The 24493-nt window shown below is 40.3% G+C and overlaps 1 protein-coding gene across 2 annotated transcripts in view; it reads left to right on the top strand.

Moving 5' to 3' along the window:
- The window catches only part of CRYBG1 (crystallin beta-gamma domain containing 1), a 93792-nt gene that overhangs the window by 43906 nt on the left and 25393 nt on the right, over positions 1 to 24493 (top strand). Inside the window, exons 3-11 of one of the 2 annotated variants that reach the window (XM_032443287.1) lie at positions 7333 to 8801; positions 13806 to 13856; positions 14260 to 15718; positions 15806 to 15982; positions 18221 to 18268; positions 18362 to 18480; positions 19858 to 20014; positions 20982 to 21121; positions 24271 to 24397. In XM_032443287.1, coding sequence (XP_032299178.1) covers positions 7333 to 8801; positions 13806 to 13856; positions 14260 to 15718; positions 15806 to 15982; positions 18221 to 18268; positions 18362 to 18480; positions 19858 to 20014; positions 20982 to 21121; positions 24271 to 24397 — 3747 coding nt within the window. The remainder of the gene's footprint in view (positions 1 to 7332; positions 8802 to 13805; positions 13857 to 14259; positions 15719 to 15805; positions 15983 to 18220; positions 18269 to 18361; positions 18481 to 19857; positions 20015 to 20981; positions 21122 to 24270; positions 24398 to 24493) is intronic. The other variant, XM_015858653.2, reaches the window with a different exon arrangement.

Here is a 24493-nt window from a genome sequence, read left to right as displayed (position 1 = left end):
TTCACACAAAACAGAAGAAAGAGGCCTACAAACAGGTAAATGCAAAAATATTTCTGTGTCAGATTCTTTGTCATTCTGAATCAGATTCAGAATTACAAGTAAAAAAAAAAAAAAAAAAGGAAATAGGTTTTATTTATTAGATCTAAGAAAATTCCAAGGCCACTTCTTCCCCACAGAATGATTTTGCTTTTTAACCGTATTGCTTAAAAGAGCAAGTGCTTTCAAGTCTCTGTCTCTCAGAATAAAACACAGAGAATGTACATTTATTTCCATTTTTTACCTCAAGAGACGTGATGTCTTACAGAGTAGGTTATCTAATGATACTGCTCGATAATACTGACTGAAGAACAAAGCTAGAAATGCCGAGAGCAAAGAGATGAGCTAATATGAAGTTTTTTCATCTGAAAACTTCATCACACTGAAACACAACTACTACTATTATTTATGTTAATGCTATTTTCTTTACATATAGGTTTAATTCTGGAGGTCTTCCAAGTTCAGGAGAGTTTAAATATTCTCTCAGTTCTTTAATGTTGAATGATCCCTGCTTGTACTTTTAGTGCTGCTTGTTCTCTGCTTTTTAGATATCCATCTTAGTATCATTTGTCCTTGAGACCCTAGAAAAGTGCAGATTTACTACACCTCCTTAGGAAAGTGAAGAACCGCGCATACCTGTATAAGTCAGTCACTTGCAGAATAAGGGCACAATTGATGTTTTCTTCTTTAGCCATCTTAAACGTGGATCAGAAAACTTGAATCAAGTTTGTGAGAGCCAACGTGTGTGGTATATTTTCCCTACTGTTGCATATCTACGTCCCGGTATTGCATGTTAATGAATGCATGTAAGCTTTTTGCCCAACACTAACTTCATCGCTCCTCACAGCAGGTTCTCCACTTCTTTTGTGGTGCCTACTGAGGGATTCGCTGCCACCCTTTGCAGCTCTTCTCTTGTCCTCTGACTGAGTCCCTTTCATAGCTATAATTTGTCTGCCTAATGACTTTATCAGTTGGAAAGGCTTGTTTCAGACACTACTTCCTTTTTTTGCTTCTTTTTAACTGAGTGCTGACAGAAGAAAGAAGGGGTTAAAGCGTGGGAGGATTGCTGAGAAAAAGGGTTTGGTTAATGACAGCGGGACTGCACCTCACGCACACCGTAGTTTGTTTATTCTTCTGTAAACAGCAAAAAGAATTATCATCATCATGGTAAGGCAAATGGTACTTCTTTTTTTCTTTAAACTTCAGCAGAAATCTTTGGGTTACTACAGAACTGATGTTTTTAATTGTGATATCAATTTGATTACCATTAGTTTAATAGAGTGTCTCTTTAAATAACAGATGCTGACAGAAGGGGAGGGGGTAAAGATCTCAGTGTATGGAAATAACTAGCTCTGGGGAAGAGGAGATGGGAGCAGGCATGTCTTTTCTGACATGCCCGTTCTTTTTTATCAACCTCTTTTCCTAAATAATGATTTAATTATCTGTTCAAATTGTACTTGTGCTTTTTTGCTTTTGCTGAGTAATTCTTTTTATTTGATTGAGCACAATTTGCTGCTTTCAGGCTAGTTTGCTTATGTATATACATACATAACTATATGCTCAATATAAAAATGTCTTATTTTGGCATCTAAGAAATAATACAGAATTTACACTTATTCTTTTTAGGAAGAACTTCTTTAAAGAAAGGGTAGTTAGGTACTGGAATAGGCTCCCCAGGGAGGTGGTTGAATCGCCATCCCTGGTTGTGTTTAAGAGCCGTTTGGATGTGGTACTCAGGGATATGATTTAGTGTAGGGTTTTTAGAGTTAGGGTACTGGTTAGGCTGTGGTTGGACCTGATGATCTTCAAGGTCTTTTCCAACCTGGGTAATTCTATTATTCTGTATCTCTGTTTATGAGCTTATCATTTCCTTTCAAAAATAAAATAAAAGTCAGTTAAACATGTACGCTCAATATTAGCGTTATTCAAGATGCTGTTGCAAAATGGTCAATTTTCAGTATATGTTTGAGCTACAGACTTAGTTTAACAGTGATCAAATAAATTGGAATCAGACAGGTCCTGTTCTCTTGAACATCTGTAGCGGAAAATAGGATACATAAGTAGTGTGTGGAAACAGACCACTGTCAGTACAAACTTCTATTCATTTAAGTTCATTCTGCTTCATAGTCTTGTTTTTATAGCTCCCTTGTTACTCAGATAAGCTCCCCGGTCTCTGTAACTGCATTCCCTGTATAAAGAGCTCAGGTAGAAGTGAAATTGTTAGAAACAGCAGTAGATGGATGTTATTCTTACGTAAGCGTACCAGTCAAAGAGTTGCAAGACGGGGGGAGTGAATTCCATGCTTGGATGAACATGTTATATTTACAACGTATTTCTCTGTGTCTGAAGAGGAAACTGTCAACCTGGAATCTGATGCATTTAAAAGAAATGCTAAAAATGTTTAGCGTGTGCGTGCCAAACCTTTGTTACTTGGAGGAAAGCAGCGTGTGGGGTAGAGTATTTGTAATAGTAACCCCTCTTTTGTGGCTTCGTGAAGGGTCGGCATAAACAAGGAAAAGTTATTTTAGTGAACTGGAATGATTCACATTCAGTTTACTGATGTTATTAAGCTAACAGGTAAAAGCAGAAATCACTTAGGTTAACTTGAAATATAACTGCTTTTTTTCTCCCTCATAATCACAAAATTCCCCAAACTGTTTCAGGTCCAATGGTTAAATGTTTTGTTATTTTTTTTCCCGTGCTTTTTAAATATGAGCACAAGGAAAACCAGCAAGCTTTCATTTGTGTTTACAACTCCCTCTTTCCCTCTGCCAGTAGATAGGGCACTCACCTGAGAAGTGGGAATGCAGGGGGATCTTCCCTCAGTAGCATTGGAAGCAGGATACTGAGTGGCTCTTATGCTGCTCAAGCTCTTCTCTTAGCTTTTCCTTGTATAGTTTTCCTTCTAGTCCTACTACTTTTCCAGCACATTTTGGCAGCAATACTCCAGCAAAGTTTTCATCCTAACAAAGCCTAGCACTGCTAATGTTGAATATTTGAGTCAATCACTGTGAAGAACAGTACAGTCCAAAGAGTAGTAGTTTATTTAAATGCTCTTGGCTAATGCACTTCTTGGTATACCATATGACTAATAGAACTCAGGCTTTCTGTTTCTCATGGTTTTAAGAATTATGATACTATGAATTTGAAGAGATCCAAAATTCCTGGTGTTCCAGTATTAACTTAGAAGGCTGGTAACTATAGTATCAGAAAGGTTCAAAGTAGAGGGGTATCAAAAGTTGGCATGTTACTTGAAATCTATGCTCTTCTAGTGAATGACAAAGCCAAACTTACACTTCACTAAATATTTGGTTTTTGTTTCTTGTTTCCTCTGAATGTTGACATGTGCTATCAAATAACACATTTAAATTGCAGGAGAGCTATCCACATTAGATATTTCCACCTATTAGTTACCACAGACTTGCTAATGACTAGTAAAGATACTACTTTTTTCTATAATGTATGCCCTAAGAAGAGTTCTCAGTCATGTTCAACTGACTCAGATGAAGTAATCTAGCAAAATAACACCCCATTGATCCCTCAAGACTGAGCCTGAAGCTCTGATTCAACAAATCACAGTTGCTTATGCATACTCTCCGCTGGAGACCAGCAAAGCACATGTTTAATTACTTGGTTAAATTAGGGGTTTGGCTGTGGCATCTTACGTTCGTTATTGAGAAGGAAAAAAAACACACAGAAAAACAAAACAGACAAAACAGAGGAAATATTTTGATGCTAACATAAAGAGGTATGAATATAAACACAAACAAGGTTTACATTTCTTGATTAAGAAGAAAGCATCCTGCTTTCAGATTAGAACACAACTTGAAAGACTGCTGCAGTCTTCTTGAAACAGCTTCCTGCATTCTGGCCAAGGACAGACAAGCTCTCCTTTTTTTTCCCCTTTCTTAAAAGTTGACTCTGCCATAGCCTTTGATGGGCGATTTCTGAAATGGCTCATTTCTCCATGCTGAGAATGCTTAAGGTTAAACACGCTGAAGAAACCTGTTCAGAGGAGAAAGGAGACTTTTTGCTCTCTGAAAATCAAGTATTTATTTGTTGTTCTCCGTCAAGTTGGGCCCGGTGTATTTGTATCCTGAGAACCTTGGTCTCTTTGCCCTCTTGCACCGGCAATATTGGCTCATCTACATTTATCTGAGTTAAAATACAAGCTCTTCAGGGCAAGTGCCTGGCCTTTTATGTGTTTTGAAAGAGCTGTATGTAATTAAAGTACTTTGTATGAAGAAATTACTTCAAAACAGTTTACATAGGGCAGCTATTTCAAGATCAAGCAAAAATATCCAGCCTTGTTCCCTGAGGAAACAAGGCTTATGTGACTGCACTGGCTGGCTGCCCCTACTCCTTTCCATTCAACACCTTTTGAACTTGTTGGACAGTTTAAACTGCATTTGAAAGGGGGAGACGTCTCAAAGATAATTAAGTTCCCATGGACTTTATGAAAATCAACCACTGGGAAGTGAGAAATCCAGATCCACAGTTCAAATAACTAATTTTTTCTTCCAAGCGTAATCTTGCAAACCCAAAGCTTGACTGCAAGTGTAATAATGGCCGTCAGGTTGATAATATAATCCCAGGTTATTTAGAGGACTGACAATTATTTTTCAGCTGAATAGTAATATGCAGATTGAAACCATAATCAGGTTAAATTTCCCCTGTTTTGGTCTTGTAGCAGTTTTTAACATGACTAATACAGTGCATCCTCCTCAGGCTTGCAATTACTATGGATTTGCAGAGACATGATGACTCACTGCTTTAATTGGTTGTGCAAATTTCTCATTTTTACTCTTTTTAGATAACAATGTTCAGTCCTTATACCTTCCTTCTAGTTAATTAGTACTGGCAATGCATTTGTGGAATAATAATAATAATAACAGATAGTAATTGGGATACGCTACTCAAGATTATTTTATGCGATAGGGAAATTCACGGCTGGTTTTGTTATCACAAAAGCACCTAAACTATCTGAGCTGATGGTGAGTCCTGATCGTGATCACTAATTTGCCTGTTTGAGAGCTGCTGGTGAGGTCACTACACGCACAGAGACAGGACTTCAGTGGTGGCTCAGTTGCTTACTGGTTGTATAAGCAAAATGCTGAAGAAAGGCAGGCAAGGATGGGGGGATTTTTGTTTGGTTGGGGTGTGATGTGCCAACAGTACAAATGAATTTCCTCTGAAGTTTTGGGGTGCTTGGGCAAACTTATTGGGCTGCATAATGTTAGACCAGCAACAGACAGGCTCAGTGGGGCCGTCCAGGACAGTGTTTTATAACTCCTCATATTTGGAGGAGTTTTAGAACAGAAGCCAGCAGCTGTTCTGCTGATTATGCAAAAATAAATCACCTACTGCGCAAAAAAACGCCCCATCTCTTACATTACCCCGGAGGGTGACTCGTCGTGGGCCGGGCCGCAGGGGTTGACCTGGTGTCTCTCCGCCTCCGCGCCGGTCCCGAGCAGAGCTTTACGCGGTGGTCCTTCCTGACGAAGCTGTTCCACTTCATTTAAGTCATTAAGCTTTAATTAGAAGAGGACTAGTTTAGCATTCATTAAACATTAAATACTAATTGAGCGCCCGGGGAGAGCGCCGGCACCATTAAGCAGCGGAGTCATTCTCACGCCGGCCCGGCCGGGGACGGGGCAGGCAGGAGGGGGAGCCGCCCGGGCGTGGGGCGAACCACCACCCCGCGCCCCGCAGCGCTGCCCCAGGCGGTCCCGGGCTGAGCCCACGACAGCGGGTGTCGGGACGGCAGCGCCGCCTCGCCTCCCTTCTCCGCAGGTGGGACTGCGCGCAGCCCGGCCCGCCTCCCCTGGCACTCGTCCTTCAGCATCGGCAGCGTGTCGGTTTTGCCCGCGGCTGCGTTTTGCCCTCAATAACGTCGCGGCCGCCACCGCACCGCCCGAGCTCCTGCGGGACGAGCACCCGCTCGTCCTCCGCCGTCTCTAACAGCTCCCGTCCGGCCGCTCCGTCCCCTCCTCGCCGTCCGGCGGAGGCGGCCCGGCCAGGTAGAGCCGCTCGGCCAGGTAGAGCCGCTGCCCGCGGCACAGGCGGTGGCTCGGGGCGGGCCGGGGCGCGCTGCGGGGGCGGGCCGAGGCGGAGCGCCCAGACGGCCGGCGCCGAGGTAGCGGCGTGCCGGGCAGCTCCGAGCCGAGCCGGGCCGGGCGGTGAGTGCGGGGGGCCTCGCTCGGCGGGGCGGGGAGGCGCCGCGCTGCGCTGCGGGGCGGCCGGGGCACAGGGTTGGGTGAGGTCCGACTTCTTTCCGCCGTTCGCCCCGTCCCGGGCAGTGGAAGAGCGGTGCCGGACTCGGGGGCTCGGGTGCCCGTGGGCGTCCCCGGGGGCGGGGAGCGGCGGCCGCGCTGCCTCGGCCGTGCCGGGAGCGGGAGCGATGTCCGCATCCAACCCGCATCCAACCCGCAGCCGTCCCGTGCCCGGGTGTGAGCAGGGCGCGGCGCTGGGAGGGAAGCGGCGTCTGCGGGCAAAAGGAAGCGCTGAAAACCGTGGAGAGCATCGGGAAGGGCGAAGGGACGGAGTAGGAAATGTTGGTGCTGTTTAGAAATCCACAGCTCCAAACACGTATTCATCGTGCCGGCATGCAAAAAGTGTTAATATGTTAATATGCAAATAGGCTTCTGTGTTCGGTAATGCTATTGCGTGTTTCCTGTTTACCATGTTAATTAGAAGTTGTAAGGGAAAACTTCACGGGGAGTGATGCAGGGCAGCGTTTGACCCGGTAATGCTCGTTGAATGTTGCAGTGGCTCCTGTTGTTTGGAGCAGATAGTTACAGGGCTTAGTTAGGAAAAATGTAAAAAATGAAGTGTAACTTACGCTCCTTTCTACCAGAAGCAGCCTCTGAACTGTCAACCAATATGGACAGTTCAACTCCACGCTGTGTTTTTGGCAAACACCGTGTTGTGATTCTGAGTAAGCAGCCCGTTTCCCCCAGCCCTACTGACTCCAGAATGCTTTATTACTTCAGGTGGTGTTAACTAATTGTGTAATACTTTGAGATCTAGGACATACAAAGCTGGTGTTGTAGGGCAAGTTAAGTGTGCTTGTAAACAAACACAGGCAAACACATAAGGAGAGTCTTGGGATTCTAATTGTGTTTTGAGTTTTGTTTGTTTGTTTTATTAGAACTAGTATCATTTGGTATGTGTTTTTCACTTTGGTTTTGTTTTCTCATTCATCGTGTCCTTTCAAATCCAAGATGGAATTAATATAGACGTGCTTATTAAAGAAACACTTTTGACCTTAACCAAATGTTTTGTTTGTTTTCATAGTCCTCCTCACAATTTCCAGATTGTTCCAGAGAAGAGCATAAAAAGAAACCGGTTTTGGAAAGACTTGGAAATTTGTTTGGTACGGGGAGAAGGAAGAATGTCAAGAGTTCATTAGAACACACATCTCATTGGAAAGGAGAGAGATCGGTTTCGCCTCACACAGCTCAGCCCATTTACTGTAAACATACACAGCAAGGTCCTGAATCTCCTCCAGTACAGAAGCAAGTGAGAAATACGAGTGTCGTTCCTGAGACACAGGAGTACAGTTTCAGTGGGGAAGTAGGACCTCTGTACCACGACACCATTTCAGAATGGAGTGGTCGAGGAGTCTCCTCTGACAGCGAGTGGTCACCAGACTGGAGCAGCAGCAGTGAAACAATTAAAAACTCTTTCTTTGAGAGTAGCTTGAATGTGGACACCCGGGAACCAGAGAAGGGGTCTGTCACAGATATAAATAATTCCACCACTCCAGATTTTATAAAAAGCTTGAGGAGTTTGTCTAGCGAAGACTTAGAAAAGAGTATCTTAAGCCACAAGCATCTGGTGAACACGTGGGTGTCTGAGGAGCCCGGGCATGCAAAGCCAAAGGATTTGCCATACAAGCTGGAAACTCTAGCAAGTGAACACCCACAGCCTGCTAGAGTGCTAACAGTTGATATTTATCTTAGAAAAACAGACGAACTCCTTAATGAACCCGTGACTGTTATATCGGAAGAAAATTGTGGTGACTCAGACACAATGGATAAGAAATCTTCTAGTAAAAGGTCTGGGAAAAGGAGGAAGTCTCAGTCATCCAGTGACGTTCCAAATGGAGAGAGAAACCAGACTGAGAATACCGCAAGAGAAGATTCTGTTTTTGAGGACGATGCGTCTTCTGAGGGGGTTCCAGACAAGGTAATAACCTCTGAAAGAAAACTGAAGTCTCCTCAGCAGACTCCTGAACGGAATTCCTTTTCTTCAGGAAATAATCCGGAACTAAAACCTGGATCTGCTCACAAAGGCACGTCCAAGACTGAAGCTGACAAAGGTAAACAGCAAGCCTCAACCACAACCCCTGCAAGGAGAAGATCTTATAAAAAGAATCAGTTGGATGCTGTTCCTACTTCCCCCACTGGTTTGAAGAGTCAGATGAAAGATTACTCCTCCAAAAGGCAACCTTTAGCGTCAACAGAGAGTAACACAATGACAAAAAGAACTTTGCAGGAAAAAGGGGAAGATAGCTTGGAGTCTTCCAAAGTCTCATTGGCCGATAAAGCAGAAGACAACACCGTGGTGTTTGCTGAAGGCAGAAATGAAACCAAGACAGACAAGCATGGTAATGATTCTGATGGAAGAGCTTTCTTGCGTACTGATAAGATTAAAAATGGAGACCTATGTATGCCAGCTGAGAGACAGACGAGTTCTGATTTAGACAGCTTGAAGCTGAAGAGTTTGGATGCTTCCAGAATAGTCACAACAAAAATTAGCCTGTAAGTAAGATAACTACAGTTTACCTTACTCTCGTAGCTGTAATTTTGCCAGCATCTGTATTTAGGATTATATAGGAGTGCTGGCTATATATCTGCTATCTAGATTATTTTCAATTAAGAGCTGTTTCTTTTAATCATATTTACACCTCACTAACACTGTGATATGCATGTGTTAAGAGAATAATTTGTGTCTAGGCTGTTTCTTTCTATGCCTGTCATGTTGTATAGAATAATTTAACGTGTAAAAGCTGCTCTGCTGTCATCATTGCCCCTTTTGTTGCTCAGATTAGCTTGGCTCTCATTGACCTTCAAGTGGTTTTGCAGTTTGTAGCTACTGAAAGATCCATTTGAAGATTTTGTACTCTAAAATCCCTGCCCAAGGAAGGTGTTCAGGTTATTCTTTGAAGAAGGAGCAGTTCTGCTCAGCAGTTATTTTACAAAGAAATGAAGGATGCGGTTGTAGAACTTGGTACTTCAAATGATGCGATAAATCTGACTCCAGAAATCTGAATGCATTTAGCTGCCTTTATAAGTACTTGCAGGACAAAGGATGTAAATTCTTACACATGGGATGTAGATCAGGCGTTTGCAGAATTATACATGTGTTAGTTTGCATGATTACTTCTTAAGCAGTTGTTCTCTGTCAGGCAGATGTGATCTATGCTTTCCTTAGGAAGATGTGGGTATATTTGGTACTTGCAGTGTAATCATTAGTAGGATTTCAGCTACTGATTTCCTGGACTCCCCCATGGTTTTGTTCCGTGAATCATTTTATTGTACTCGTCATTTCTATTGTTTGGTTTTCATGGGTATGTAATAGGCAGCATTGCTTTCCTCTTTGTGGTGCATTCACTTGTAGGCCGTGTCAGAGTCCACCTGAGGTACACTGAGTTCAGAATTGCCATTCACTTATGCTAGAGGTTCATGAAAGCATTGAAGCTTAACAACTATATATACTTCCAGTTACGCTTCCCACATCTGCAAAGTTTAGAGATAACAGGAACATTTTCTTTGCAGTTTGTGAAATGCTACCTCTGATTTGTACCTTTTTAACTGGATTGAAAACGCCTCATTCTGATAGTTAAGTTGTGGTGTTTTGCTACATGATGCTGCTTTGTCATCTGGTGACAGAGCTCACAAATGTTCAGCACTGAAGTTTTGTATCTTTACAACTTTGAATGCAAGTAGTCTGCATATTTTTCTCCATGTGTCACTACCATTAGCAATGATGAAGTTACAAGCACTTGCATGGCTGGATTTTTGTTTGTCCTGGTATCTGCTTGGCTCCTTGCATAGAGAATTATCTTCTGCTTTGCTCTTACAGTTATAGACAAGTACCCCTTCTGACAGCCTTCATTTTAATAGATAAAAGCCTGTTTTTTCTCGCCTGGCAGTGTGGACTGTGTGCTGCTTTGCGTTTTGACCTTATCTGCTGCTCCAAGAACTTTAGCCCAGGGTGGGGACTGCTGCGTTCAGCAGGTTCATGATGCTTCTGAAAGATACTGTTGCACAGAATCACACCATTTCTTCAGCCTGATAAATGGATACAGTGGGATTATCTGCTGTAATTTGTGGTCATCCTTGAGGGCATGTGAGCTGTAAACCTGGATGTGAGTTAAGTTGTAAAACAGGAAAGGAAAAATATAATGGTGGTATTAGAAGAAGGCGTGTTTCTGTTCTCTTCTTACTGCTTGGGACTAGGGATCGGATGCTTTCTCCATTTTTTTAAAGGGAAAAATTACCATTAAATACTCTACCTGAAACTCCTTCAGTTTGAAAAGTACTGGTTCACTCATGTGAATAAAGATGGACAAGGAGAGATTCATTTCCCTCCTATAAAATCAATTTAGCATAATCAAACCGATTTTCAATTAAAGAATGCATGACGTCTGTTACTAATGATGTGGTGGTACCAATTCTGAGGATTGAGGTTCTTTAGAAATACTCCTTAAGAAGCTGTTTTTGCCAGTTCTCAGCAAGTAGCGATAGCAATTCCTGTCTGCTCCTTGCATGTCTGTGTACAGTGGAACTTGAGAGTCATGGGATACTTTTGCCTTTAGCTTTTCAAAGAGGAACTTACTAGGCCTGAGTCTAAACTTAGGTTGATGGTACCTCACTCAAAACTCATTCAGCACATAAAACCTCAGGCAGCTGTTAGGATTTTGCTAAGCACGTCAGCCTTAGCTTTAGTTGTCATTTTTGACTTTCAGACTTGGTTTTGTAGCTGCCTTTGTGTGCCTATGCCCACTTGTTGAATTCTTCTGCTCTGTTAACATGCCATTTTACTTTGCTTGCCTCAGTCTGATGTTTTGGCATCAGTTACGTGTTTGATGAGGACATTTGAACAGTATGCTTCAAGTATATGAGTCACCTTCAATTTATGACTATATTAGAGGAGATTTAACTGCTTGCTCACACAGGTTAGCTGCAAGGTATAGCCTAAGAGAAGGACATTGGTATTTCACTTGTGCTTGCCTGTTCCTGGCCAGCAATGGGTGGAAATGATCAACTGTATCAGGCTGTTTATAAGGAAGTGTCTGTACCATTATACGAATCCATCTTCCAGTGGTTTTTTTTTTCCCCCATGCTGCAGGGGGAAAGGGTCCTCGGACAGCTTCTCAGTTTCTTAGACAAGCTTAGAAATTCAGTACTTGCAAAGAGACACGTCCTTCAGCTATATTTAAAATCAGTCTTTCTCAGTGTGGAACATCAGCATTCCTCAGTGGCAAAATGAAAGGCTTGGCTGCACGTGACGGGTTGTGGTGGACGGAGCTCCAAGGCTGAGCTTTTCGTCACTCTTTAGCATCTGTTGTTTGTCTGCTGCTCTGCAAAAATGCTGCAGAGTAAAATACAGGTTGCTAAAGCTGTTGTTTGTGTGTAAATTTGCAAAGCTTGAAACTATACCTTTGAGGTGTTAGTTGCTCATTGTCATAAGTTTTAGGTGTGGCTGATAACTATCAGTGTTAACCATTGCGCTTGCTTGTGTCAAGACTTACAAGGAAAGAAGGATCTTATTAGGGAGATATGTATTGTTTGTTGTGTTGAAACACATGTAGTAGTGCAAGTGACAGACTGACGGGAGGATGGTATGGAAATGAGCCTGTTAAGATTACCAGGTGCTAGTGATACCACTTGAAAATACAAGTAGAAGGAAAGTGTATCTTCTTCCTCTAATGCTTCCTTCTAGCAGGTGGCAGGTAAGCCCATGCTGGGCAATACTGGCTTGAAACAGCCAGTGTGTCAAAGGAGAAGGAAGGGGTTTTTTGCTCTTGAAGAAGCTGGGCCTTTGTGGTGACTGGTACCTCCTTCTCTCCTTTCAGCTTGCTTTCCCCAACACAAGTGATATTTCACAAGATGGAATGAGTCTTTCAGTGTACTTTTAAGACAAGAATGTCACTGGGATATGCCAAGTACATGTAGAAGCTGAAGCACTTTGCTTTGTTCAGCAGAGAGAAGGATATGAGTAGATCTCACCATTATCTCCATAGATGCATTAGAGAAGGCAGAGCAGTTTCTCCTCTGATCTTTCAATGAAAGGACAGCAGCCTGATTGCAAGTTGCAACAATTAAGTTCAAATGGAACATGAAATAAAAATAATTCATAGGGCAAGTGGCTGACTTTCTTCAGTGCTTCCCTAGCTAGTAAGAGTGCAGATTTTCCATCCTTGGAGATGCTCAGCCCTTGGCCAGACAGAACCTTCAGTGACTTTGATCTAACATTGAAGCTGCATCTGCTGAGTGCTGAGATGGACTAGGTGACCATCAGAGATCCCTTTCAACTTGTTTACATTTCCAGGAAAGAAAGAATGTGAAGTAACTTAACTTTCCAAAGTTACTGCAAATGAAAACTAGGGTGTAGGTATCTTGAAATGTATTATCTAATAGTTCCTCACCTTGTTTGCCTCAAGAATATTTTTCTTTTCCTGCTTCCAGACTTCAGTTTTCCAATTACTTTTTATTTAGCTTCTGTTTGAGGTACAGTCCGTCAGGTGTTTGTAAGTTCACTATTTGCTATTTTTAGTTGTCTTGTGTTCTTCATAAGAACCTTCCAGCTGAGAGCAATTTGAGCAAGCAGTGAGCACTGTCAGGAAGTCTTCTCCTAAAATACTCAGTTATTTCAGCAGTTACTTTCTGTTTAGTTTCTTAGGCGGCTGATCTGGGGTTCCTTGTGTTACCACAGTAAGTTTGTTCCTTGTGCTTTTCTCAAGAAGAAAAGCTTGTACAATGAAGATGTTCTGGCAGCATTTACTTTCTTACATGGACTGAGTTTCTTGAGGAAGAGGGGGAAGGAATGGATTCAGTTTTTACATTTGTGTTAATTCGGTTGTACCTCACCCTTCTTCACTTGACTGAAGAGCTGTGTCACAGCTCAGTGAGTAGCTGTGTAGGTGAAGAGCAAAACCAATGAGTACAAGAATTATTGATAGAGCATGTGAAGCCCCTGCAAGCGAGTTTCTTTAATCTCCCGCCCTTTTAAGATTTTGTTTCTGTGCAGTCTGTCACTGCTGGATTCCTCTGGATTCCTCTGTGGAGAGCGGGTCTGACTCTGACGTACTGGTGGGCTCCTTACTTCTGGCTGATACATTTTGAAGACATGCCTTGTTTCTTCTCAGTTGTTCATATACCTGCAGTAGCAGGTGACGTGGACAAATGCTTCTCTCTGGATGTAGATACTCAGATGAAGGAGATTTTAAACTATCAGCTGTGTGTCACCAGCTTTCTTCAAGTGATGTGTGCTGTAGCCTCATAGTACGTGCTTTTCTATCCACTCTCTTAAAGAAAATTTTAAAAGTATTTCCCAGTTCAGTCCTTGTAAAAACAGCAGTTAGTGTATGCTATTTAAAATGTTAGCTGACTTTACCTGAGGGAAATGGGAGAGTCCTCCCATGCAGTGTTGGCTTAATCTAACAGTGATGAGCAGTTGCAGTGGGTCAGGGACTGTGATATTTTCTACCAGCAATATCCAGAAGAGGTTTCTCACTTGATTTGTGATTGCTTCTGCAGTACAGAGACTGAAAAGAATCTGGGCAGATGTCTTCAAAACTTGTTGGAGAGGTATATTCTAATGTTAACCAACTCATTATCACCTTAATGAATTGGGATTTGTTTCCTAAACTCTGCAGGGAATTGCATGCGTATAATTTATTCTGCCTGTTCTCTATTAAATTTTAATTTCTGTCAGTCATAAGTTTGCCTCATTTGCAGATGCTGTAGGCTGCTGTGTTTCTGCATCTTTGTTTTGCTGAGCATTAAAGAATTGCTTACATTTGAAATGTATTTTCCTTATTCAGTGTTTGATTATTTTGTCATCTTTAATTCCTTTTGAGATACTGAAATTTAAACTGATCACGACTATGGGAAAATGATTTTAATGCTGCATTTTATTGCTTTACAAACTGTTACAAGTCTCTTCAAGATTACTGAAAGATGTAACTGTGTATCACTTTGCCTCCTATAGTCCAGCCAAACCGAAGAATGTAGAGCTGAATTTTAAAGCGCCTGCAAATCAAGACAGCTTAGAAAGTGAGCAGGATACTCTTGAAAAACCAGTTAATAAAACTAACAACAGCATTGCCAACAAAATTTCCTTGTTTGAAAATAAATGTGCCAATCAGAGCCAGAGGCCTACTGATATCTCTGCTTCAAAAAATAGTACTGTACCAAGCACGTTTGTTGGTAGAGCAAAGCTGATATTTGGAAAACAACCTAAGGAAAGTGAGCAGCCTGATAAAACATTAAATAAACAAAACAGTCGCCAGAAGTTATTTGAGAATGGCACAGCAGAGAAAGATAGCACTGCAGAATTAAAAGGCAAAAATGAAGAAGGCTCTGCATCTTCCGAGGACGTCGGGAAAGGAACAGAGCTTAAAGTAAAAGCTGCAATATCCCTTTTTAACCAAAGCAGCAAAATTGATGCCAGTGGTGCCTCTCTGAAGCAACCTGATCCAGAATTAAGTGCAGTTAAAAAGGAAAGTTCTCCTTTTAAACCGTCTTTGCACTCGCCTGTTAAAAGTGAAAGTGTTCATGATATTTCCTACCATCAAAATAACACAAGCTCAGAACTCCATAGAAATGAAGAGAAGGTACCGCCAGACACAGAGGTCTTATCAGCCTGTAATGGTGATAAATATCCTCTACAGTCTCATCAGCTTTGTAGACCAGAATCTCAGAAGGTGGAAAATGGTGATAAAAATGCAAAGCTGGGAGATTTGACCTCTGCATCACAGCAGTATGATGATGGCAGTCTTGATGGTATATTGGTGTCGGAGCACAGCAGTAATACTCCAGAGAGCCCAGGCAAAACTTGTAATGGCTCTGCTGAAGACGATGCTGTTTTTGATTCTCCAACCGACATGAAGAAGTTTGCTGAAACAATAAAAAACTTGGACAGCTCAGTTTGTTTACCACAGAAGAAGAAAAGGTCAAAGCTTCCCAAGTCTCCAGCACCCCACTTTGCAATGCCTCCGATTCACGAAGACAACTTAGAGAAAGTATTTGATCCTAGTGTATTTACCTTCGGTTTGGGACTGAGAAGGGAAAAAGCACAGGATCTGTTACCAACCCAACAAATGAAAATACAAAGTCTGGAAACTATAGCCAGAGTCAGGCCCAAACGTGCATCAACAGAGCAAAGTATAATATTCAAAGCCCTTCAGTCATGTAATAGAGAGGAACCTTCCTTTACTCAGGAAATAAATGGAAAAGAGAACGCGGATGGTACAGATGGTGAAGTTAAGAGATCCCGTCTGGAAAAAAGCTCACTCTTCTCGAGTTTGCTGTCATCTACTTCTAAAGAAAAGTTTCTTAATCCTTCTGTGACCTCAGTAAATAACACAGCTTTTATGGCAGACTCCTCAGGGATACCTTCTTTACAACAGGATGCTTCTGGGCCATTCAGCCTGCCTCAAAAACCTGAGGTAATAAAAGATGAACAACATTTTACGTGGCTACATTTCATGAGTTGACTGTTGAATGACTGTTAATTTTTTGTTTTTGTTATCCAGTCTCTTTCAGATATGAAGTTTCCAAGTTATATGGAGAAGTACATACAAGCAGATAGTGCAAAAAAAGAGCTAACTTTACAAATGCCTAACTATGGGAACCCAGAAAAAAATTTTTCCAGCTGGTTAGGGGCAAACAGATATGAATCAAATGTCCCCACTGGTTTATTAGATGTAGATGTAAGTATTATGCCATTGAAAATCTACCTTGAAAGTTACCGCACATAGCTTTTGTTTTGTTTCTTTTCACAGTGGGTTACACATAGATTACAACTGCACAGAATGAGCATGGGTGAAGTAGCAGGTTCATCTGATGTTTGCTACACATGAAAATATGATGTGTGTATGGCATCTCTTAAAATGATTATGTTTCTCTGTGATGCCTTTATTCCAAGACTCTTCACGAGTAGGGATTGAAAGGATACATTTGAATATGTCTTCATGCTTCTTCTTCTTTTTTTTTATTTAAACAAATCTCATGCATCATCTACTTTTAAAGTATTCCTAACAAATGAACAGTAGCGTTTATTGAAAGAGCTGCTACAGAGGATGGATGCCCCTCCATTTGATTATGAGCATCTGTTCACCAAGACTGAAGGTAGACCTGTGTTTTCCTTCAGAGCCAATTTCACCCCAATGTAAAAACTGATTTCTGTTCTCAGAATTTTAAACCAACAGTATTTGCTGTTTCTGTAGATGTTGGTCCTTATTGTTCCAGGAAGAGAAATAGCTTCCAAAGTTTGATAGCCATATTAATGTGATCTGTGGAATTGAAGCAGCATGTAAGAAACTTGAGCAGCTCTTTGCTAAAGCAGCAGATTATCTGCTGTTACAGTTCTACTAAAATGGCTGGGGAAGTAGAAATAAGTGTACACCTTGTGGAAGGAAATCATCCATTCTACCTTACAGTTTTGAAGATGTTGATTTTCTTTCATGAGAAGTTTTTAATTAACGTAGGGTTGAAAATGAGGTGGTTTACTTGCAGCGGTGCTGGCTCATACTGCCAGTTCTAAAAGAGTTCTGACTTTAAGTGGTCCTATTTGGATTTCAAAACAAAATGACTAATGTAGGTGCTGACTTTTTGCCACTTAAATTGTTGTGCCAGAGTGGATTTCACTATTTCATTAGAGTGTGGAAGCACGATGTGGCAAGGAGTTATATACACACGTAAGATTGCTCTTGGGAGAAGTTCATTAGGCTCTGTTGGGTTCCAAGTCTTCTGCAGCACCATTGCTGACTCTGAAGTGTCTTGCTCAAGATAGACAAGTATCAAAAAAGTTTGTCTGACATGTACATAGTGTGCATCTTCATCTGATGAAGAAGATGGTGATGAAGAGACTAATGGGCAGTGTGAAGGGAAAGAGTAGGGGCAGCCTAAAACAACTCTGGCACTCAGTGACTCGCACAGAGCGAGTTCTAACTGGAATTGAAGCACAGGCTGAAAGACCAGTCATGCTTCAACTTGTCTTGATGATGCCTACAGAAATGCAGTGGTGGTTAGGAACTCTGTCTTGAGACCACTACCAGTCCTGCATGGTGACTAATATGTTCTCATTAGTTCCCTGCACGTGTTTCTGCTTATCTTCATCTGTAAGCTGTTTGAGGGCAGGGTCTCATTTTTGGTTTGTATGAATAGTACCTAGCAGAGTGGGACCCTGTCCAAGAATTAATGCTCCTGTCCTTGCTAGAAAGCCACACGTAATTACAACCCTTTCTTTATTTGTTTTGAGATCACATGATACAGCCACAGATTTTCCCAGATAGCTTACCTATATCATACAGTTCGCTGTGGACTTAGAGGTAGTGTTATAGATTTTTGTATACCTGGGTGTATTTTATTCCTTCTCTGCATTTTTTAGTCTATTCCTTATTGCAGAGCCTCATACTTTTTGAAGAATACCTACCTTGTTAGAAGATGTTCAACAAAAGATTTGATTATAATATCTAGTTCGTAAACGTATATGCCACCATGCTTCCTCAGTCTTATCACATATTCCTTCAAAATTATTGAATTCTTTATGGTTACCAGGCACTAACATATTCATTAATATCGTTACAATTGTAGAACATGTACTTTCGTAATGCCAGTTTTCTTAGTCCCTCAGTATCTGAAACTCCTGGAATGAGTAGAAGGCTGATCAAAAGAAATTTTAGAACATTTAAAACCTGGGAATACTTGTCTTCAGTGAGATGATAATTAAAAGAAATAATAATTAGGAAGTGTGTATTCATGGCAAGGTATTATTCTTCTGGAAGAAGGAGGAACTATGGCAGGAGCGAGGTGTAGGTGGAGTTTTTTACTGTTCAGTGCAATTTTCATTTTGTTTCAGTAACTTATAGTTTAGCATCTTTATTGAATAGATGTTTGGTTTGTTTTGTATGACTTAATGTGACTTTTCTCTCCCCGCTGTTTATTAGACACTTTCAAGAAATGGGCAAAGTAAAATCAATCCCAGGCCTGGGAAGGTAAGACCAACTTTATATTCTTCCCTGTACCTCTCCATATGTAAAAGCATAGCAAGATAAAAATACATGTTGTTGGTTTCGTTTTAAACACAGCTGGTGATATATTGTGAATCAGACAATCAAGAGAATGTTATTGAAGTTTTCCACGATGTTCTGGATTGCAGTTCTTGGGTTCTGTCACCGACAATCTTAGTTAAAGTTATCAGAGGATGGTAAGATGAATTTTAACTCTTTATCATTGATAAATCTACCCAGAGATTTTTATCTGTCTGGACATACATTGGAACTGAACCAGTGTTCAGTTGGCAATATAATGTAGACACCTTTGAAAATGAAATGTGGTATTTCACCTCCTGCAATATGAAGTTCTGTACTAGCTAACTTTGCTGACAAATTGAAGTGAGCGTTACCATCTGGAAGAATTCAGCATTTCACCTCAATGGGATAAAAGGACAAATTCTGTCCGTGCTGCCCTTTAGTTCTTCTCTCATTTATGGATTCTTAAACAGTGTTCGAGTTATGTTAACAGGATAGCTAAGAATTTTCAAGACAGTTTTGATGTGGGTTAGGACTGCGTTAATCTGGATGAGAGAGATGAATTCCTTACTTAGCCAAAGATATGATGTGATACTGTAAATGTTTCTTTGGTGAGTCTAGAAGGAATTTTTCTCTGAAAGCTGGATTGTCTGAGGCTATTTAAAAAACAGCTCATCTGCTACCTTCTTTATAGTGTTAAAAGAGCAGCCATTACTGGCCTGGATAGAATGGTAGTTTAAGCTGTTACCAAGCTATAATATGGTCACACAGTAGTTTCTCAAAAGTAATGACCTGATAGCAAGCTGAATAAACAAGGACTAGCTGCTGTAGGAGATCCTAGGAAGTGTTCTGATTGCTGTTTAGCATCAGAAAATAGGAATGAAAATCTTCAGGCCTGTGTAAATCACAGCACTCTGGTTTTCAGTTGCACTAAGGGTATATTATTTTTTTTGTTCCCTTCAACTGAGAACTTTAGGGGAGAGTTTTAAAGTTGTGAATGTGTATAGTTTTTATCTACTTATTTCTTCAAACCTACAGTTAAAAATAAAGTTGCCTCTGAGCGTTCTTCAGCACATCTTTTTCAGCCCCTGTAGAACTTCAGGATGCTGTTCGTAGTATCCAAGTAGCCCGTCTGTTTATACATGATACAGCAGTCTGTAGTGTCAACATTTTCTGACCTACAAATTGGTTCCGATTAGTATCTCGTGCAGAAGACTGGAGTACATTAACAGCACTCCTGCAGCCCCACATCATCAGTTTGAAAAGGGTGGAGAAGTTTTTGGTGAAATTACAAAGTCAGCAGTAGGCACCTTTGTTTTTATAATTGCTTTAAAAAATATCACAGAGCCCAGGAATGACTTGCATCAGCATTGTTGAGTGAGTAAGCTGTGTTGGGGTGGCATGGAGAGTCTGGAGGGTGAATGAGCTGTGTTGGGGTGGTGTGGAGAGGAAATAGTGTTTCTTGTGAAAAAAGAAATTGTTAAATGGGGAAATGATTTTTGAAACTCACACTTGATTAAACACTTTAAACTGATATATTTTTTTATTTTAAGCTGGATACTCTATGAAAAACCAAATTTTGAAGGTCCCTCTATTCCTCTGGAAGAAGGAGAACTGGAACTCCCAGATATTTGGGGTGCAGGTGAAGAGCAAAATGAAAGTGGGTCGCTAAAGCCTGCGGTGATTGGTTCAATAAGACATGTTGTTAAGGCAAGTAAGATAAGTAAAGGAAGTCTTGTATAAGTCCCAGTGTTTTATACTGACAGGAAAAAATCAGTCTTACTCAGTGAATTTCTCATATAATCACAGTGTGAGTGGGTGGGGGGGTTTCTGTTGTTTTCTTTTGATTGATTGTTTTGTGATAGGGATTTTGCTAAAATGCAGCAAAATAATGCATCAGAAAGAAAATTGCTCTTCACTGGAATAGCCCAGTAATTGCTATAGAAACTTGTGTATGGATATGCTTTTTGGCGTGGTAAATCCCTTGGGAGGAAAATCTTTCTAGAAAACTATCAGTAATTCCACAGACTTGTATTTTGAAAACACGTGGATTGTTGGGCTGTTTTTTTGTTGGTTTTTTTTTCAGTGTATCGACCAAACTTACACCCAACAAAACTTTAGTGTTAAACAAGTTCAAATCCTTTTTGTTAGTCAAAAATAAAACTTGTGAGTACAGACCTGTCAAGGGTTTTCGTATGTGGTGGAAACAGCCTTCCTACATGCACTTTTAACCTACCATTAAGTATATATGTTTGCAGACTGCCAAAGTAACCATGAGCTATAAAGGGATTTGACTACTAAAGAAAAAGAGAAGAATACATATTGCTTGTAACTACAGTTCTTGTTTAAATTAGTTCTTCACAAGAATGGCTTGCTTGTTGTGTTAGGATTTAATTTGCTGGAGGAGATATTAACTGATGAAAGAAGATGCATTCCTGCCTACATGGCAGAATGTAAACACTGTACATGCTGATTAAAGATTGACTGGCTGAGGTCTTGGTCCAAACAGAGACAGGCAACTGGCCTAGTTTTACTTTTATGACAGGAATCTGATAATAGTAGTAATTGACAAGAAGGGGAAGCAATTTAAAACAAACAGGAGTTACAAAGCTGTTTTAGTTAGCCCCATAAATTACAGCACAGATGGGGTAATTATTGCGATCTTCATTTTTTTCAGGATTACAGGGTCAGTCAAATCGATTTGTATACAGAACCTGAAGGGCTTGGAATTGTGACTTCCTTTTTTGACGACACAGAGGAAACAGGGGTGTTTGGCAGCACTCAGAAGACTTGTTCTATCAAAGTACACTGGGGCATGTAAGTGCATAGTTTTGTGTGAACGTGTACTGCTATGAAAGGAATTTGTTTTAAACCATTGATTACATCTATCAGACATGCAAGCAGGCTGTGTTTATTCCAGTCAGATGATTTGGTAGTTCTTGTTGACTGTAACATCATTACATCATTTTAATGCTTCACACCTGGTTAGGATGATACCTTTATAATGTTTTATTTTTCTTCTAATTGCACGGAGTAAATGAATTTGCAGTAGAAGAAAGAATTTTCTTATGCTGCTTTTTTCACATTCAGGCAAACTTATAAGAAATGAGAGAGGTGGTGGTAAACTGTTATGATAAAACACGTTTCCTACCTGCTTTCATCTTTAAACTTGAAATTGTTGTACTGGAAGAACATTTTAAGGCTGCATTGTAATGCAGTAAGGCCTAACGTGAAGTGTGGTTTCTTGAAAGTGTCCTTTTATTTCATTGTGCATTTCAGTTGATGCATTTATACTGATAACTAAGAATGTATACGATATCACCTGAAAACATACAGCCATATAAGTTATGTGTATAATGTGTGCCATTAACTAAGCAAAATTTTGTGACAAAGGAGACCAAGGAGCAAGCCAGTTACTGTAGATAACTTTGATAGAGGAATCACAGAATCACAGAATTATCAAGGTTGGAAAAGACCTAGAAGATCTAGTCCAACCATTACCAATACTTCCCAGCAAAATCATATTCCTCAACACCACATCCAAGCGTTTCTTGAATACTCTCATGGTCGGTGACTCCACCACCTCCCTGGGCAGTGCATTCCAATGCCTGACTACCCTTCCCGAGAAGTAATACTTCCTAATGTCCAGCCTGAATCTCCCCTGACGCAGCTTAAAACCATAAGTAAATCAGTACTTAAAGTATGCCTCAAACTGGCACCAGCAAAATTGGTGCGCAAAGGAGGGAGGCTGCATTTAGAAACAGGGAGTGTAACCACTTCTAGTGGTCCTGGATCCTGCAGAATGTTTTGCAGGCTGTACAGACCTGGCAGCTGTGCAACATTTGGGCTGTGGTAGCATTTGCCTTTTTGCTAATGGTATATTTTAACCGTTGAAAATTGCCCAACTAAGAATTGGTATTACGTATCACTGCAAAGAGATATTCAAATACACCTTGTGATGGATGAGGTGTTTAGTTATCAGATAAAGGTATTTTATCTGATGAATTTTCACACTTTGATTTCGGAGGAAAGCATTGAGGCACTCAGGTATGTAGGAAAAACTTAAAATGTCAACATAGTTCTTTGATAGAAGCTTATTAATGTTGAACTGCAAACTCAATCCAAATTACATGTTTACCAAGAGTAATAAAATAAGAGGTTATTTGGAGGCTGATTATTAATTTATTTCATCTACCTTCCGACATTGTTTCTGTTCCTCACTTGGAAGCATTCTTTGACTAGTGAAGTAATCATTTTTGAGCAAAGGAAGCAAGACCTGTGTGTAGCCCCCAACTCCTGACTGGTCCCTGTTCTACATCACTGTGGGAGCATTTTTGCACTAAATTGGTGTAAACTCTTTGAAGTTTTTATTTCTCTCAGCTGTATTTTGATCTCTAGAAGAAAAGTGGACTACTATTTTCACTAGGAAACAAAATAGTTACCAACTGGTGGTAACTCTCAGTTACCAACTCTTCATCCAGTGTGGAAAGTTGTTACTTCTGCCAATTGGTTGCATAAGAAATACAGTAAATTGCTACTGCTTTTATTATTTTGTTTTAATTTTTTTTTTTTTTTTTTTTTTGCATGTTGCAGGTTTCTTTCTTTCCTTAGTTTACAAGCATGACATAGTTCACTGTACTGGCAGCTGAGGGAGGTTTGATTCTGAGTCACTTCACCATGTAGGTGTGGTTGTATCTGAAGGTTTCCCACCGTGCGTGCTTAAGTGTGTTTATTAAAAGCTGCCAACAAAAATGAGGCAATGCACCATTATCTTCTGATTGTACTCTCTTCTTGGTTTCCCATGTACTTAAAATTCTTCTGTGAAGCTGAGAGCTTACTGAGTTGAGTGGCTATTAGGGCACACAATATATTCAGTGTTTGGCTGAGCATATCAGTAAAAGCAAAGTTCTTTGTTTCTTGGAACCATGTGTCTGCAGTGAAGCTAGACCAGCATGTGACAGTTTACGTTAGCTTAAAGTGTTAGATTAATTTAATTATTTATCTTTCTCATGGCACCAGATTTATACATTATGATCTTTAAGCAGGCAACTCTTTGATTGTATAAGGTATTTCTGTTTAGCATTTTGTAACCTGCCTCATGCTCTGCTTCTGAGAGACTGGTAGATCTAACTGGGAGATCCTCTATGCAGACGTTAGCAGTAGATTTCTTTGTTTCCAGCAGGTGATTACTGGTTAAGATTTTCTTGAAAATGCTGTGAAAAACTATTGTTGCTTTTCAAGTCAGGAATGCTGAAAAAGAGTCTGCTTTGATACAGACTATGAAGAAGTAGATTTCAACAAAATCAGTGCTTTGTAGGGTTTCTGGTTTGGTTTGGGTTTTGTGGGTTTTTTTTTTAACAGGCTTGTAATACAAGTTTCGAGTTCCCCATTGAGTAGATTTTTCAACAAATGCAAGTTTAGGTTCATAGAGATCTTTCAACTTCTAGAAAGTCTGATCTGAATATCTTAAGGCTACTCTAAAATAATACAAGTAGCCCTAAATCTTGAAAATTCAGTTCAAAACTGGTGTTGCTTCCAGATAAGACAGTCAAATTCTTGACTGTCTGTTCATGGCATTAAATTTTTCTAACTTGTTCAGACATGACACATGCATTTGTAAGGTGCTTCCCTGCACAGATACAGGAGTTTACAAGTGCACCAGTTTGTAGTTGAAAATTTTGGTGGTAAAGACAAAGAAACAAAGTTCTAGGGGTACACTATTTTTTAATTATTATTATTGTGGTTTTTTTTTCCTGAATCAAGTTTGCCTTGTTCTTTTCTGTTCATTTCAGGAATCATTGTTTGTTGGTTGTTTTTATTTGGGGTTTGTTGTTTATGGTTTGGTTGTTGTTATAGTTGTGGGTTTTTTTGTTTGGTTTTTTTTTTCTTCTTTTTTGTTTTTGTTTTTTTTTTCTTTTTTCTTTTCTTTTTTTTACTTTTTGCTTTTTACTCCCCCTTTACTTTAGATGGCTAATTTATGAAGAACCCGGTTTCCAGGGAGTCCCATTAATGTTGGAGCCTGGTGAATATCCCAATTTAGCTTTCTGGGAGAAGAAGGAAGCCTACATTAGGTCTATGAGGCCTTTGAAAATGGTAAAATATCATTATTATTTGCCAGCGATGTGACCTTCATTTATGTTAGAAGCAATGTCTTATGGTGGTAAATTGTTTTCAAGACTCATAGAAAAT

This window comes from Coturnix japonica, chromosome 3 (genome assembly GCF_001577835.2).
Source record: "Coturnix japonica isolate 7356 chromosome 3, Coturnix japonica 2.1, whole genome shotgun sequence".
Lineage (NCBI taxonomy): Eukaryota > Metazoa > Chordata > Aves > Galliformes > Phasianidae > Coturnix > Coturnix japonica.
The sequence above is the reverse complement of the archived record's forward strand: the minus strand, read 5'-3'. Positions and strand labels throughout refer to the sequence as shown.